Source organism: Dreissena polymorpha, chromosome 15, assembly GCF_020536995.1.
Source record: "Dreissena polymorpha isolate Duluth1 chromosome 15, UMN_Dpol_1.0, whole genome shotgun sequence".
In the NCBI taxonomy this organism is placed as follows: Eukaryota; Metazoa; Mollusca; class Bivalvia; order Myida; family Dreissenidae; genus Dreissena; species Dreissena polymorpha.
Genome location: NC_068369.1, coordinates 28,152,347 through 28,170,973, shown reverse-complemented (window position 1 = coordinate 28,170,973; position 18,627 = coordinate 28,152,347). Strand labels below are relative to the sequence as shown.

At 35.3% G+C, this 18,627-nt stretch overlaps 2 protein-coding genes across 3 annotated transcripts in view; one reads left to right on the top strand and one right to left on the bottom strand.

The window, feature by feature from the left end:
* LOC127860712 (uncharacterized) overlaps window positions 1-18,627 on the top strand; it is a 372,542-nt gene that overhangs the window by 176,360 nt on the left and 177,555 nt on the right. The gene's annotated exons all lie outside the window — the stretch shown is intronic.
* The window catches only part of LOC127859639 (myosin heavy chain, cardiac muscle isoform-like), a 36,876-nt gene continuing 27,097 nt past the window's right edge, over window positions 8,849-18,627 (bottom strand). Inside the window, exons 33-35 of the mRNA XM_052397145.1 lie at window positions 16,654-16,684; window positions 12,912-13,190; window positions 8,849-8,955 (exon numbers count right to left, since the gene is read on the bottom strand). Of these exons, the coding sequence (XP_052253105.1) occupies window positions 8,849-8,955; window positions 12,912-13,190; window positions 16,654-16,684 (417 nt within the window). The remainder of the gene's footprint in view (window positions 8,956-12,911; window positions 13,191-16,653; window positions 16,685-18,627) is intronic.

Below are 18,627 nucleotides of genomic sequence, written 5' to 3'. Positions count from 1 at the left end.
TGTTTTTGGTTATAGACATGTGCCTCCTACTCAATGTCGGCGAAAAGGCAAAAACGTTTTCTATTACCTAATATTCATTGATTTGAATTAATATTTATTAACAAATGAACGATATTTGTGTGCATGTGTGTAACACTTTGACTGCAACTATGGAAGGCTTTGCATGATGCTGTATATTAATGTAATATGAACGAATTATTGGATATTGAAGGTTAACACGATCATCGTTGGAGTATATTAATGTTTCTTTTAGAACATCTATTTATGTTTTAACGGATTGTTGCTTTTAGAGCACCTAAGGATGTTTAAAGCGAGTATTGCTTAAAGAGCATGATGGACGTTTTGCGAAATTGGTGCTAATAGAACATATTTGGATGTTTAGGGGATTGTTTCTTTTAGAGAATGCATAAATGTTTTAAGGGAGTGTCGGTTTTAGAGCATTTATTACTGATGAAGAGCTTGTTGCTTTAAGAGCATTAATTGATGTTTTAAGGAACTGTTAATTTTAGAGCATCTTAGGATGTTTTAATGGAAAGTTGGTTTTAGAGCATCTATTGCTGTTTTAAGGGATTGCTGGTTTAAGAACATCTAATGATGTTTTAAGGGATTGTTGATTTTAGAGCATCTCTGTGTATTTAAAGGGATTGTTGTTTTTTAGACCATCTATGAATATTTTAACGGATTTTTTTTCTATGGATATTCTAAGGAATTGTTGATTTAATAAGATCTATAGATGTTTTAAGAGATTGTAAATTTAAGAGCATCTATGGATATTTAATGGGATTGTTACTTTTGGAGAACATGCTAAATTGTAAGATTTAGATATGTATGTGGCGGAAGAGGTGCATTAGAGCCTTATGGTCAAATTGACATATTTTGTTTTATTCTTCACACTTTTAATATTAAGTAAAACATAATGTATAATAAGGAAACACAGCCATAATATAATGCTTTTGAATCTTGCGCAGGACTTAAAATAAACATATATCAATAACCGGAAAAACGAACGTAAATTCTTATGAATTATTGAATCTCCATTTAACGAAATTAACGGCACGCGCAGATATTTAAATTGTTGCATGTTAGGAGTAATTGATTGTTTACACGTGACATATTAACGTACACTGTTGGTTGTCTTATGAGACCTTTTAAACTTGACTTTGGACCTCACTTATTGTAGTAAAGTTTCGGAAGCATACACATTTGTGACCAATGTGTGACAAGCGCCTGCCAACTTGAAACAAGCATCAAGGTAGCCAGTCTTAATTCAACAATCTTAATACTCTGTATACATGTTAATACAAACACAAAATAGGCCATTTGTAGGAACATAATTTCATCACAAAATGGTTTATTTTTCACTTCCTATTTATAACTTTTCGAGACTTACTCACTTTCTATCGATATCTTTCCTGGAAAACATAAATATTACGCCTTTAAATTCATGTTGAATGGCGGCTACCTACTTGAAAAATACATGCAAATGGTACATGCGATGCAGAATCATTTTAAAATTGTCGTTGTTGATTTATCTGATCTGCAGCTCTGATATACTTGTATAAACCATACGTTGACGATTACTTCGATGAAGGCGGTGATGGTTGTGCTGCTGCAGATGATGATATCGATGATTACATAGCTGGGAAGTCAAATAGGGATGGCCATAGTTACATGAGCAAAGATAAGGGCGATGTCATCTTTCGTTGAAAGGTAGACATTGTTTGAAGATGTCGAACAATAGACAGTATAAAAAAATTATTTAAATATCATACTGTTACAGCTATATTGCAATGTTTTTCCTTTCATACTGTTCAATAATGCACACCATCAGGTAAGTTGTAATTAGTTTAGTTTGAATACAATATGTATTCGTATTCGGTGAAGCCATGTATAAGATCCATTAATAAGCGTCTTGCAGATTTCTATTCGACACATTAAAGTAATTTATGTATATTATAGTTTTAAAAAATGAGGCTTTATGATTAGTATGTTCATAAAATAATAAGTAAATTGTCATAACGAATGCAATATATCTATATCTAGTAGTCATGCTTCTTTAAACGATATAAAAATTGAACAATTATATCGTAAAATGATTAAAAATAACTATATCTTATTTTATGCATTTAAATATAAAAAGTTAATTTGTTTGATGGCAGTTTGTTATAAGGGTTACTACCTTATATAGATATATACATGAGTGTGGATGTTTATATTTTTTCAAAATCGTAAATCTCGACTATAAAATATTTGAGAAATTAATACTTTTACTATTGTTTTGGAATGAAAAAACAACGGAATGTTTTTCTTTGAAAGAAAAAAACGACACATTTAATTTAAGATACAACTATAGAATACGTTTACTTGCTAAGATTTAACCACCTATAATACGGAAATTTCAAAGGTTCTATTAATTTAATTTCTATTTTGCACATGTCCTTTATTGTACAGTTATATGTAGAATGGTGAAGTGTATGGGACATATATACTGCCGTGCAATATGAACTAAGGACCACTAATAATGAATTTGATATATACGATAAGGAGCATTTTTATAGCGAGGAGGTAGAGCGTATGCATTGAAACAAGGATAAATCTGGTTAAATTATAAATGTCGCTTGGCTTTGTCAAACAGGGTTACATACGTTTATAAGAAATGTTCTTGTGAGTAAAATTGTAATCGTAATTTGTTTTGGTCGCACTATGTTATTTAAGATTGGCAGCGGAAAACGTGTGTATCATGCTCTGTATGAGAAATTCATTAGCTTGCTTTAGCATTGTAACAACAGAAAAGATTGCCGGGTCCTGGCACCAATCGCCTGCAATCATGGTATATTATTAACAACATAAAATATTGTCGGGTGCTGGCACCAGTCGCATGCAATCATGGCATAGTATTAACAACAGAAAGGATTGCCGGGTCCTGCCACCAATCGCCTGCAATCATGGCATATTATTACCAACATAATAGATTGCCGGGTCCTGGCATCAATCGCCTGCAATCACGGCATATTATTAACAACAAAAAAGATTGCCGGGTCTTGACACCAATCGCCTGCAATCACGGCATATTATTAACAACAGAAAAGATTGCCGGGTCCTGACACCAATCGCCTTCAATCATGGCATATTATTAACAACAGAAATGAATGCCGGGTTCTGGCACCAATCGCCTGCAATCACGGCGTATTATTAGCAACAGAAAAGATTGCCTGGTCCTGACACCAATAGCCTTCAATCAAGGCATATTATTATTAACAGAAATGATTACTGGGTCCTGACACCAGTCGCCTGCAACCATGGCATATTATTAACAACGGACAAAAATACCGGGTCCTGGAACCAATCGCCTGCAATCACAGCATATTATTAACAACAGAAAAGATTGCCGGGTCCAGAAACCAATCGCCTGTAATCATGGCATATTATTAACCACATAAATGATTGTCGGGTCCTGACACCAGTCGCCTTCAATCATGGCATATTATTAACAACAGAAATGATTGCCGGGTCCTGGCACCAATCGCCTGCAATCACGGCATATTATTAACAACATAAATGATTGCCGCGTCCTGACGCCAATCGCCTTCAATCATGGCATAGTATTAACAACAGAAATGATTACCGGGTCCTGACACCAGTCGCCTTCAATCATGGCATATTATTTACAACAGAAAAGATTGCCGGGTCCTGACACCAATCGCCTGCAATTTCGGCAAATTATTAACAACTGAAAAGATTGCCGGGTCCTGACACCAGTCGCCTGCAATCATGGCATATTATTAACAACAGAAAATATTGCCAGGACCTGGCACCAGTCGCATGCAATCACGGCATATTATTAACAACTGAAAAGATTGCCGGGTCCTGAAACCAATCGCCCGCAATCATGGCATATTATTAACAACAGAAAAGATTGCCGGGTCCTGACACCAATCGCCTTTAATCATGGCATATTATTAACAACATAAATGATTGCCGGGTCCTGACACCAATCGCCTTCAATCATGGTATATTATTAACAACAGATATGATTGCCGGGACCTGACACCAATCGCCTTCAATCATGTTAATTATTAACAACAGAAAACATTGCCGGGTCCTGGCACCAATCGCCTTCAATCATGGCATGTTATTAACAACAGAAAATATTGCCGGGTCCTGGCACCAGTCGCCTTAAAACATGGCATATTATTAACAGCAGAAAAGATTGCTGGGTCCTGACACCAATAGCCTTCAATCATGGCATATTATTAACAACAGAAAAGATTACCGGGTCCTGACACCAATCGCCTGCAATCACGGCATATTATTAACAACAGAAAAGATTGCCAGGTCCTGGCACCAGTCGAATGCAATCACGACATATTATTAACAACAGAAAAGATTACCGGGTCCTGACACCAGTCGCATGCAATCATGGCATATTATTGACAACAGAAATGATTGCCGGGTCCTGACACCAATCGCCTTCAATCACGGCATATTATTAACAACAGAAAAGATTACCGGGTCCTGACACCAATCGCCTGCAATCACGGCATATTATTAACAACAGAAAAGATTGCCGGGTCCTGGCACCAGTCGCCTGCAATCATGGCATATTATTAACAACAGAAAAGATCGCCAGGTCCTGGACCTAGTCGCATGCAATCACGGTATATTATTAACAACTGAACAGATTGCCGGGTCCTGACACCAATCGCATGCAATCACGGCATATTATTAACAACATAAAAGATTGTCCTGACACCAATCGCCTTTAAGCATTGCATATTATTAACAACATAAATAATGCCGTGTCCTGACACCAATTGCCTTCAATCATGGCATAGTATTAACAACAGAAATGATTGACGGGTCCTGACACAAATCGCCTTTAATCATGGCATATTATTAACAACAGAAAAGATTGCCGGGTCCTGACACCAATCGCCTTTAATCATGGCATATTATTAACAACAGAAAAGATTGTCGGGTCCTGGCAACAGTCGCCTTAAATCATGGCATATAATTAAGAGTAGAAAAGATTGCTGTGTCCTGACACCAATAGCCTTCAATCATGGCATATTATTAACAACAGAAAAGATTGCAGGGTCCTGACACTAATCGCCTGCAATCATGGCATATCATTAACAACAGAAAAGATTGGCAGGTCCTGGCACCAGTCGCATGCAATCACGACATATTATTAACAACAGAAAAGATTGCCGGGTCCTGGCAACAATCGCCTTCAATCATGGCATATTATTAACAACAGAAAAGATTACCGGGTCCTGACACCAGTCGCATGCAATCATGGCATAGTATTAACAACAGAAATGATTACCGGGTCCTAAAACCAATCGCCTTCAATCACGGAATATTATTAACAACAAAAAAGATTGCCGGGTCCTGACACCAATCGCCTGTAATCACGGCATATTATTAACAACTGAAAATGATTGCCGGGTCCTGGCACCAGTCGCCTGCAATCATGGCATATTATTAACAACTGAAAAGATTGCCAGGTCCTGGACCCAGTCGCATGCAATCACGGCATATTATTAACAACTGAACAGATTACCGGGTCCTAGCACCAATCGCCTTCAATCACGGCATATTATTAACAACAGAAAAGATTGCCATGTCCTGACACCAACCGCCTTCAATCATGGCATATTATTAACAACATAAATAATGCAGGGTCCTGACACCAATCGCCTTCAATCATGGCATATTATTAACAACAGAAATGATTGACGGGTCCTGACACCAATCGCATTCAATCATGGCATATTATTAACAACAGAATAGATTGCCGGGTCCTGGCACCAATCGCCTTCAATCATGGCATATTATTAACAACATAAATAATGCAGGGTCCTTACACCAATCGCCTTCAATCATGGCATATTATTAACAACAGAAATGATTGACGGGTCCTGACACCAATCGCATTCAATCATGGCATATTATTAACAACAGAAAAGATTGCCGGGTCCTGGCACCAATCGCCTTCAATCATGGCATATTATTATCAACAGAAAAGATTGCCGGGTCCTGACACCAAACGACTACAATCATTGCATATTATTAACAACAGAAAAGATTGCCGGGTCCTGACACCAATCGCCTGCAATCACGGCATATTATTAACAACAGAAAAGATTGCCGGGTCCCGTAATCAATCGCCTGCAATCATGGCTTAATATTAACAACAGTAAAGATTGCAAGGTCCTGGCACCAGTCGCATGACATCACGGCATATTATTAACAACAAAAAAGATTGCCGGGTCCTGGCACCAATCGCCTTCAATCATGGCATATTATTAACAACAGAAAAGATTGTCGGGTCCTGGCACCAGTCGCATGCAATCATGGCATATTATTAACAACAGAAAAGATTACCGGTTCCAGACACCAATCGCATGCAATCATGGCATATTATTAAGAACATAAATGATTGCCGGGTCCTGACACCAATCGCCTGCAATCACGGCATATTATTAACAACATAAATGATTACCGGGTCCTGACACCATTCGCCTGCAATTATGGCATATAATAACAACAGAAATGATTTCCGGGTCCTGAAACCAATCGCCTGCAATCACGGCATATAACTAACAACAGAAAAGATTGCCTGGTCCTGGCATTAGTCGCATGCAATCATGGCATATTATTAACAACAGAAAAGATTACCGGGTCCTTACACCACTGGCATGCAATCATGACATATTATTAACATTAGACAAGATTACCGGGTCCGGACACCAATCGCCTGCAATCACGGCATATAACTAACAACTTAAAAGATTGTCGGGTCCTGGCACTATCGCTTTCAATAATGGCATATTATTAACAACAGAAAAAATTGCCGGGTCCTGGCATCGGTCGCATGCAATCATGGCATATTATTAACAACAGAAAAGATTACCGGGTCCTGACACCAATCGCATGCAATCATGGCATATTAATAACAGCAGCAAAGATTGCCGGGTCCTGACACCAATCGCCTTCAATCATAACATATTATTAACAACATAACCGATTGCCGGGTCCTGGCATCAATCGCCTTCAATCATGGCATATTATTAACAACAGAAAAGATTGCCGGGTCCTGGCACCAGTCGCATGCAATAATGGCATATTATTAACAGCAGAAAAGATTACCGGGTCTTGACACCAATCGCATGCAATCATAGCATATTATTAACAACAGAAAAGATTACCGGGTCCTGAAACCAATCGACTGCAATCACGGCATATTATTAACAACAAAAATGATTCCCGGGTCCTGACGCCAATCGCCTTCAATCACGGAATATTATTAACAACAGAAAAGATTGCCGGGTCCTGGCATCAATCGCCTGCAATCACGGCATATTATTAACAACATAAAAGATTGCCGTATCCTGACACCAATCGCCTGCAATCACGGCATATAATTAACAACAGAAAAGATTGCCGGGTCCTGACACCAATCGCCTTCAATCATGGCATATTATTAACAACAGAAATGATTGCCGGGTCATGACACCAATCGATTTCAATCATGGCATATTATTAGCAACAGAAAAAATCGCCGGGACTTAACACCAATCGCCTTCAATCATGGCATATTATTAACAACAGAAAAGATTGCCGGGTACTGGCACCAATCGCCTGCAATCACGGCATATTATTAACAACAGAAATGATTGCCGGTTCCTGACACCAATCGTTGCAATCATGGCATATTATTAACAACAGAAAAAATTGCCGGGTCCTGACACCAATCGCCTTCAATCATGGCATATTATTAACAACATAAATGATTGCCGGGTCCTGACACCAATCTTCTTCAATCATGGTATATTATTAACAACATAATGATTGCCGGGACCTGACACCAATCGCCTTCAATCATGGCATATTATAAACAACAAAAAAGATTGCCGGGTCCTGACACCAATCGCCTTCAATCATGGCATATTATTAACAACAGAAAAGATTGCCGGGTCCTGACACCAGTTGCCTTAAATCATGGCATATTATTAACAACAGAAAAGATTGCCGGGTCATGACACCAATCGCCTGCAATCACGGCATATTATTAACAACATAAAATATTGCCGGGTCCTGACACCGATCGCCTGCAATCACGGCATATTATTAACAACAGAAATGATTGCCGGGTCCTGACACCAATCGCCATCAATCATGGCATATTATTACATAGCGGTCGCCCCAGAAGTAGAAACACAATGCAAAATGAAGTTAATAAAATTGTAAACACTATAAGGCCACTTCTTGAAGCGGTTTTGGGAACTATATGAATATTTTGGAGGGCGTACTGGGAAAACAATTAATGCAGAGATTTTTTCCGAAAATTGAAAAACACATTCATTATGTATTGTAACACTTTGGTTAATTTAGAGCAACACTGTTATACTGATTACATTATTGTAAAATAACGTTACTTAAATGAGTGTTCTGCGCCGCTCAGATGAAGAGCCCTTGCGTTACTGATATAATGCCAATTCGTGTACTATTTAGTGCATACTAAAGCAACAGTTTAGCTTACTGCTATAAGTGTTATTTCGGTTTAAACTTTGCAAATGAAGTAACCTAGAAAATCATTATTAAGTTAATACGAAATATCCGTTTGAGTTTTAAAATCAAAGTGTTGTATTAAAAAAAGCTAACGCGCAAAGACAAATGTGCTGTTCGTGAGCAAGGGTAAGGGTATTTTGTAACAAGTAAACACAAATAACCGACTGAGGGGGTATACACGTTCATATTGTATTGTACTGTATATTTAACTGAAGTGTTCCTTTCGACGAGGCTGTTCGTTTTGCGCAGTGGTGGTACATGCGCTTCTCACTTAAGGGGCCCCATGTTCAATCCATTCTCCCGGAAGCATGTGAGTTTGGTTAATAGTCACCATACCGGACAAGTGGGTCTCCTCTGGTAACTCCGGTTTCTTCTCCCCTTCAACATCAAAAGATCAAACTGACATTGCAACTGGTAATAGCTTTGAATGGCAGCTATTAATAGAAAACGTGTCTCAACGTTCGTGAGTCTAGTAAGGTAATTAGGTAAAAGTCCTTGGGGGCCATTCCGGTATAAGACATAATGTAGCCTCAGGAACAGAAAAACCTCATACACTTCGAAATACACACAATGATATCTTCGGTCCGACTGGCTCTTTTGGCAGAGCGCTGGACTACAAGACCGAGGATTGTGCGCTAGAAGATGTTCACCCTGTGCTCCTAAATGTAATATTTGGAGCCAGTGGTATTAGAGGTTTCTTCTTTCAGTTTTAAACTGTTGACCGCACGCGCTGTTTTTCATGTTTGTAAATGCAGGTACGCGTTCTAAACAATAATCGTGGCAAAATAAACGTAAAATATGCTAGTCGACTTCAGAACAGTCACATATGAATTGATGACAACAAGAACAGCTCAACTATGTACATTGTGTGAAGCTGAAATCCATGTTCGACCTCTCTCTCTCTCTCTCTCTCTCTCTCTCTCTCTCTCTCTCTCTCTCTCTCTCTCTCTCTCTCTCTCTCTCTCTCTCTCTCTCTCTCTCTCTCTCTCTCTCTCTCTCTCTCTCTCTCTCTCCTCTCTCTCTCTCTCTCTCTCTCTCTCTCTCTCTCTCTCTCTCTCTCTCTCTCTGAGACTCTGAGCAATGTCAAGACCTCAATAAAGGCCACCAAGTATAGATTCTCACCAGAAAAGTATAGATTCTCACCAGAAAAAAACACTCTATACTAACTTTATAAGATTTCTGCCTTCGATGCACTTGATATGTAAACAAATGATTAAATTGAATCGGATCATTCACAATCAACTGATGCCGAGTGAGACACTATGTAGCTTTAGAACTGTTAGTTTGTTTCGATGTTTTAAGGGGAAGAAAAGGCAAAGAAGAAAAAAAAATTAACACACATACTATATGATAAAGGCCATTTCAATATATTGTTTTAAAATGCTTTTTTAACACATAAAATATTCATACAACATTTAGTCAACGTATATACAAATATGATTACATATTATTATACAGACTAAAACTTACCATTGCAGAGATGATGATAAATATTACTTAAATGTTTATTGATTGATTTTTTAAAAGTCTAAGACCAAAACTCTCGTGAAAAATAATGTTATTCATTCATTAAGCACCCATTAAAAGCATAACAACATACATCAGAAAAACGGTTTCTAAAATTATACTACTTATGTTTGGTTGGGGAATTTAACATGTATGGTTAATTGTGTGTGTTTTAAAGATATCTACTTTACCAAATATAATATATAATGTTCAATGCTTTTTCTGTTAAATTAAGTACAAAATGATTACGCGACATATATTGGAAGATTGGAAATGTCGTTTAAGGAATTGAACCATGGTGAGCGATGCAGACACTCCATCGCCTTAAAGATATCACAAACAAGCCAATAATAGAATTTAATTTGAATTTGCATTGTAACAAGTTCGTTTTAATTTTTCCAATCTGCAAATTAGCAAAGTTAACATATTACTGTACACATGTGATTTTATATTATCGTCTTTTCCATTTTCAGAAACCTACTAAATGTACACACACACAAAACAAAGATAAAAAATTTCATAGGATTTTCTTATTGCTGCATAAAATCACATATGAAGGACATGATACAAACATTCTTCAATTAATTCAAACGTTTTCACTTGTTAAGGACCGCTTATGGAGTTTATAATCGAATTATTTAATGTTTTTAAAGAACTTTGTTCAGCTGGATTTGATTTCGTTTAATTATTTTTTTAAACGTAATGAGTCACTATGTTAGTGTAATCACATTAAATGTTAAGTTCCAAACCACGGCACACATCTTGTTAACAATTTTTGGCAGTCAATGGCAAAATACACAGGTCAGGTGTTTTATTGAAAGATTCGTACTCATGTCCATAACATGGCAGCCGTACACACTTAACTTCCCGTCTGGTTGCAATTTGATATGTCATTGTGCCTTTAGTGAAACTGTACTTAAATTGCCGAATGGTATAAGTATGAGTCTGCGTACATTAACTCAAGTGCATCATGTTTTCATCGATACCTTATTATTGAAAAAAATTGAGTGTAGATCAGAACGATGTGTTAAGAAATATCTACCTAGTTATGCCAAGGTTTCACTGTATATGTTCGCAAGACTGAGTAATCTCCTGTTAGAAGCGATATAGGTGATACATTTTTTTGTTTCGTCTTTTCTCAATAAACCCTATCAGGATGTGCTTGTAAGTGCCAGGTGTTTTGTTGTTGAACATAACTTAATTAGTTTTGCTCAATTTGATTCATGGCTGATCAAAAACTAAGCGGGTTATTTAGGTAAGCAGAACTGTCACTTTGGGATGAAAACCGCCATGTTTGATTTGATTGATTTATTTCGGTATAGAATATACATACATGGACATTTAAAACAACATGTATAATACAGAATAGTAGAACACATGAGAATAAATAAACCATGACATGCACACCAAACACCAAGGATAACACAAAAAAGAGCGACTCTTATTTCCATGGTGGTCCTTTGTGCTGGTGGCATGACATAGAGAGCTTTTAACTAACAGAAAGTAGTTATTACACTTTGACCTTAAAATAAAGTTCATATGAGTACACATTGTTAAATTGAATTAAACATTAAATGTTAATGATTCCGAAGCGTACGCTCATCAGACACCATTAAATACGCTTGCTAATATTGACAGTAAGATGGTTGCAATGAAAGTTTCAATCCACGTATTAATTAATTTTCCCTGAAAACTGATGGCATTGAAGCTTCGGGCCTATACCAGGTGGGTAGAAGGGCCCTCGAAGAAGTCCGGGTTTGGTTGGAGCACCACCGAGTGCAGATCTTGCATCAAATTCAAGATGTTACTACAGTCGAATAAAGTTGGATTCTTTGAGTATTGGCTGCATCCGTAATTGTCTTTAATGTCAGATTTGTAAGAAGAAATGCTCTTCTTTAAAATCTTAAAAATCGTCTTGCGCAGTATATTCTGTTAAAGGACTGTTTAACAGCTGACGTTTTAACAGTGAACAAGTTTGTGTAGCACAAATGTATTTGCCCGAGTAGTTAATGTACAACAGAAATGCACATCAAACCAGCAGATCAATACTGATAAGTTTATAAGTAACGTAAAAACTAATTACATAATGGATTAAATAAAAAATGTCTCAATTACAAGTCACATTCCTTTTCTAATAAGTCAAACACATATCAGTTGTGGTAATAATATAATACAGTATTAAGAAAATGTATTAAACTTAAAGCACATGTATCAACTTAATAGTTGATAATGCTTAACCATTATGTGCTTAACACATAACAATTAATAAAATCACATTATTTTATATCCTTTCAGTAAATAATACTCAAAACATCAAAGTCGTTTTATGGAAGCCCATGACGCTTCTTTAATAATCATTTTTTATCATTTTACGAATACTTGCAAGTGATTAATTTTCATTTCTTACATGTATGTGGATATGACCTCTAAAAATAGAACAAAAATGTACATGTATATTGATGTCCAAATATTAACGTTTAACTTAATTGCTTTGTGTTTCTTGACACAGAGTGCACGATAACTTTCCCATTAAAAGACAAATAAATAATAGATGTATATTTAAAATAACAACTTACACATGATGTATTAATTCCTGATGTTCTATAAATACTTTATAATACAACAATAGTATAATTAAAACACGTTTGCAATTATACAAACATGTTTCTACCGTATTATTAAATATACATACTCTCTAATACACAATATCGCATTTCCGTTGTAATGAATATCACTTTTTACTTTACTTCAGATAGTAAGCTATTCCACCCTGAACACAAGGATGTTTTTGCTATTAGTCCATCCTGAAATGATGGAAGATGTGGTACTGCTGTAGCAGACTACCGTAGGATGATCCATTTCACCCATTTTAACCAGAGTGGCAAGCTTAGTCCTCCCCTCGCAGTCCACCTGTAGTATAGTGTGGGACTTTAATCCACAAACCAGCACCTGGCCCGCATCGGTCACATGCAAACCAAATGGACGTTTTAATTCTGGGTCCGAGAAGATAGCCAGGACTGATCCATCCCTGGCCAGGGTGAGGAGCGTGTTATGGTCGTGGCTTGTAATGTACAGCCTGTCTCCTTTTGGACTCACAGCACACGAAACTGCGAAACAGAGCAAAATCAAGATATTGAAATACTGTGAATGTTATATTATCTTACTATATCTGCAGTGGTATTGAATTACAAATGTGTTCTTATGAATAGGCATTTACTCATCTTACATACGAATACAATCTATAAAAAATAAATGTTTCAGTGTCAGTGAAGGTCAATTCTTAGTTTATTATGGAACAGTTTGACATCGTGATATGCAACTGGTTACTTAGAAATGATGTGTAGCAAAATTATAAAGATGAACTGAATGACTATTAACATGAACAAGTACACATTAATGATTGAGCGGATAAAACTATTTGAAGCAATTATATATTTCCAATACAGTTACACATGATTACAATCTATAGACACATCAGTGTAACACCTCACATTTCATACAATTGCAAGTGCACTCTTATGACTTAAGTTCCGTTTATATATTGCAACAATAGCAGGAAAATACAGTTTGACAGCCACTAAAACTTAGAAACAATGCTTCAAAAATCAATTACAACAATTAAATTGTTGATAGGTGTATACAAGGTAATGAAACATGTAAAAAATGTAAATTCTAAAGCCTACTGTAAATGTATCACAATTGTACAACTACAAACTAGAAGCACATTGTCAGAAAGTGTATCTTTCACTGGAATTCATTTTCTTTTTATAGAAATGTGATGTTGTGACAGTAAAACTGCATGATTACTCAAATGTATTTAAATCAATAATAATTATAATAATAATAATAATAATAATAATAATAATAATAATAAAAAACATATTCCTTGCATTTCCAACAATAGAACTCACATAGAAAGTCTTCAAAGTTTATAATTTTATTTAAAAAAAAACATATTCCTAATGATATCAGGATGAATTCACGATGATTCTTACCAGCATGCATACTTGATCCATCCTCATAAAGTTTACTGATCCTTTGTCCACTCAACGAATAATGGTAGAGTATGGCTCTCCTTGACTGTTATAAAGTGAACATTTCCGTTTTCCTGCAAAACGTATACAAGTTAAACATATGTAAAATTTATGTGAAGTTTTTACCTTGATATACAAATACAATTCCTTCTGCCAATCAAGAGCTATAAATGAGGGTGGTTAATACCGACTTACTCCGCCTTTACACAAATTTGACATTCAAGTCATGTATTTTGAATATATCAACGTCAGGCATTGCCCTTGATGGAAGCACACGTGTGACAAATGTGAACTATGCAATCCCAATTCCGTTCTGCATGTAAGCTACCTGAACAAACAAATTCAGCGCATTACTGACTAGTTAACTAGACCTAACAGTAACAGTGACCTTAGTCCACTTTGACCAATCCTAAGCCATTTATAAATACAAGCTACCAAAATACACAATTTTAGAACAATACATTAACGCATGTCCATTCAATAAGTTCACATGGAAGTTGTCAGATTAAGTCGTTAATTTATTGTTTGAAGCGTAACTTGAGGTAGTTTGACTACCTGGCAATTACTCATATCATGAAAAAGAAAAGTAATTCGATTTAAATTCGTTCTCTTAGAAAGCTATTAATTGTTAAATAATGTAGTTTAAATCATTTTGTTTGATAAAACATTATTATTTTAGCTCACTGAATCAATACACATAACATCCAACACAGACCAATAAGAGAAAAGACCAACCACAAGATGTACCAAGCGACAAACAAATAGAAACACCATCCAACATACAAAAACACTGCTACATAAACGAAACATATGCATCAACCAAACAAACAAACAACCAACCAACTAACCAACTAAGCGACCGGCCAACTAATGTACAATCAGACCAACCAACCAACCAACCAACCAAAAGACATATCAAGCAGCATATATCCAATTCCATCCAACAGACCAACAAACCACAAGACCAACCGACCAACATTCAGATATACCATCCAACAGACGAACAAAGCAACACACATACCGACCAATCGGCCAACCAGCCATCTAACTAACCAACGGACCATCCAACAAATTGACAAACCAAAATACATACTTACCAATCATCAGACTAACCAACCATCAGACCAACTAACAGTCATACCAGCCAAACTACATACTACCCAACAGACCAACAAACATACAATCTATCAAACAAACAGACAACATACCATTCAACACACTTATCAACAGGCATACAAATAAACCAACCAATGCATTAACTACTAACCATACCAACCAACGAACCATAAGACATACAATCCAACTGGCAGGCCAACTAATATATCAACCAACAAACATACCAACCTACCAACTAACAGACATAATATATTATAGATCAACTAACCAATTAAACTATTCAGGAGACAAATATCAAAGCCCCTTTGGTGGTTTCAGCCAACCCCCTATAATTGTTTCAGTAATACTCTTCACCTTCAAATATGGGACTATTATCCAATCCATTGAGTCATTGAAAGATAGGAACATTCAAATCATTATCAGAGTTTTATTTAACGGAGAGGTTAATTAAATACGTTTACGCCATTTGCATATTTGGTGTAGAGACATTGTATTGTTATTATGTGTTGTTAATGTCAATTAATAATTAATATTTTATCACTTAAGGTTTGACTCTTTGACCGGTGGTACTTGGTCTGTACTAGGGAGGACATGACTATTTGACTGGTCTTCGCTGGGAAAGGGGGCAATGCAAAGCTTAGAAAAGATCACATTAAGATGAATGGAATTACGTTAGAAAGAGTTTACATATTTGTTTTTAAATTCTGTATGTTGTTGAGAAATATCAGTGAATAACACTGGTAATTCACTTATAACATGCAGTCAAAATTGAAATAACAACATTATGTTCCTATTTTGTCGTCAATACTCACGTAATGTCTTCATAAATAACGCATTTAGATTTTTTTTTTATTGTGATTAAAAATCGATATTTATGTTTTAGCGATAGCTATGCACTAAAGCCACAGGATATAACATTACTCTTATTGATAATCTCCAAAGAAACATCCTCTAAAACTACATATACAATCCTTCCAGATCCAGGTTAATTTCCAGTGTATAACATGTTGTTCTGACTTAACAAAATGCATGGCCATATTCTTCAAACATTACACTTTTATTTAATGACGTCGCAAGCAGAAATTCTCTTACACATGACGTCGATGTTAATTGACGCGAAACGCAACCTTGAAATACAGCTTTTGATTTCTTGTTAAGAGAAATAATACAAATCTAATACGTTTGGGCTGTATGGCAATATCAGAAAAAAAGCGCAAACCCTTCTAGAATTAATTAAAGAACATTTACAAACTCTATTCAACGTCGGTTGAGTGTCACCATTGATTCTTTGTTGAAATAGAAATACCCTACTGGGTTAAAGTGGCGAGGAATCAAATGATAGCAGTTCATGGCAAAGTTTGATTGATTTCCAATAGGACATGAATAAACTGATATTGATAGAGATAGAGGATTTTCTCACTGAGAAGATGGTAATCCACATCGGGTGAGACCTTAAACACGTATTAAACACAACAAACCTTCAAAGTCTTCTTTTGTTAACATTGACAGCAATGATTGTTTTTACTCGTAAGTACATACGTTTTAATGCTTTCTTATTCTAAACGTGTATGTTTGTTTTAAAATAGGATTGTAGGGCTTAACTTGTTTTCGTTCATGTCAGATTATAATACTATAATTATGTGTAGGTTTGAGCTATTGTCGATATTACTTAAGATAATTTAATAGGTATTAAAAAACAACAAGGAAATTAGGAATTTACCATATTTTATTAAATGAGTTTATGTCTGTAAATGTTAACATGAAGTTGATAATATTTTATAGATATAATAGGTAACAGATATGTTTAGTAATGGTTAAAAATGCGTTGATTATTTCACAGTCAGGTCTGCATGCAACTTGCAAGCTAAAATACTCACAACCGTCCAAAGTTTAAATCATCAACTTCAGTCAGCAGGAAAAAAAATGGAACGTGAATTGTAAATTGTTGAGATAACTGAGACTAAGAATTGTTCAAAACCCTTTTGGGCAATACTTTTATTTACTCTTTTGTGTAACAAGTTGGACGTTACTAAGTTATATTCAATAATTGTTTAGCTTTGGTAAAACATGCTGTGCAATTATTTATATATTGTATACTGGTTGCATGTTAATTATTAATGTTTGTTTGCTAATATAAAAAAGGTAGAATACTTGAATTCTTGTAAAAAACAAATTTGTATGTACCAATGTGTGTACATCTTATTTCTTTTCTTTTTTTAATAATCCTGCATTCGAAAGTCAATTACCTTTCCAATAGTAAGAGTATGTACTTGTTAAACAATCCGCTATTAAACTTGCAAAGTCCACTTCATTGTATCAATACACAATTTTTAAGACAAAATATAAGTGTCAACAAACCAACAGATCTATCAGCACTGTATGGCGTTTGAGGATGATACCCCTTATCTGTGATGCGTAAATTACACATATTTAAATCTTGGTTTAAAATAATATCGTGTACAAATGATAGTCTGATAAAAATTACATATGAATTACTACTCAATGACGCAGAACAAAACATAACATACAACAATAGAAATTGGGCTTATCAAAGCAAATGAATACTCTTATGTATGGACCCAACAAGAATCAATGAAATAAAAATCTGAACAAACATACATATTCAATCTAATAAAGCAACGATTATTTGATCATTACAAACAACACTGATACAGTGAGATCAACAATTCATCAAGACTAAATACATATTGCCGCATCAAGGGTACGTTTAATACAGAACAATATCTGGATATCATAACAACGAAACAATTTAAAATAGCAATTACTAAATTCCGCCTATCATCACATAGATTAGAAATAGAACGCGTTCGATAACACAATATTGCTCGGGATAAAAGGAAATGTAAATTTTGTATTCTTAACGTCGTAGAAAGTTAATACCATTTCTTAGTTATATGTCCATTATACAAATATATTAGAAAAACATATTTAAAGTCATATTATCAACCCCCCCCCCCCCAAAAAAAAAGAAATCATTATTAATCTGTCCAAATATATATATATAATGCAAATTGTTTAAGGAGCAATTTAGAAACAAATTAAGTCATCTAAGTATATAATATTTCCTATATCAATGTTAAAGTGAAACTAATTATGTAGAACAGTGTTCTCTTTGTCTCATTATTGTATTAACAACTAACATTTTTGATGTTAAAGGAACATATACTATGTTATTATTATGTTAAATCTTTATTAACTTCTTCCATTACATAATTTTCATAATAATAACCTAATTTTCATAATTATTATTATTCATGTCATCAAACTTGTGAATAATTATGCTTTTTGCTAACAAGCAATTGTATGCTTAAGAGCTCATAAATGTTGTTCTTGTTGTTTCCTTATTTTTTGAAGTAAAGCTGTGATATGTGTA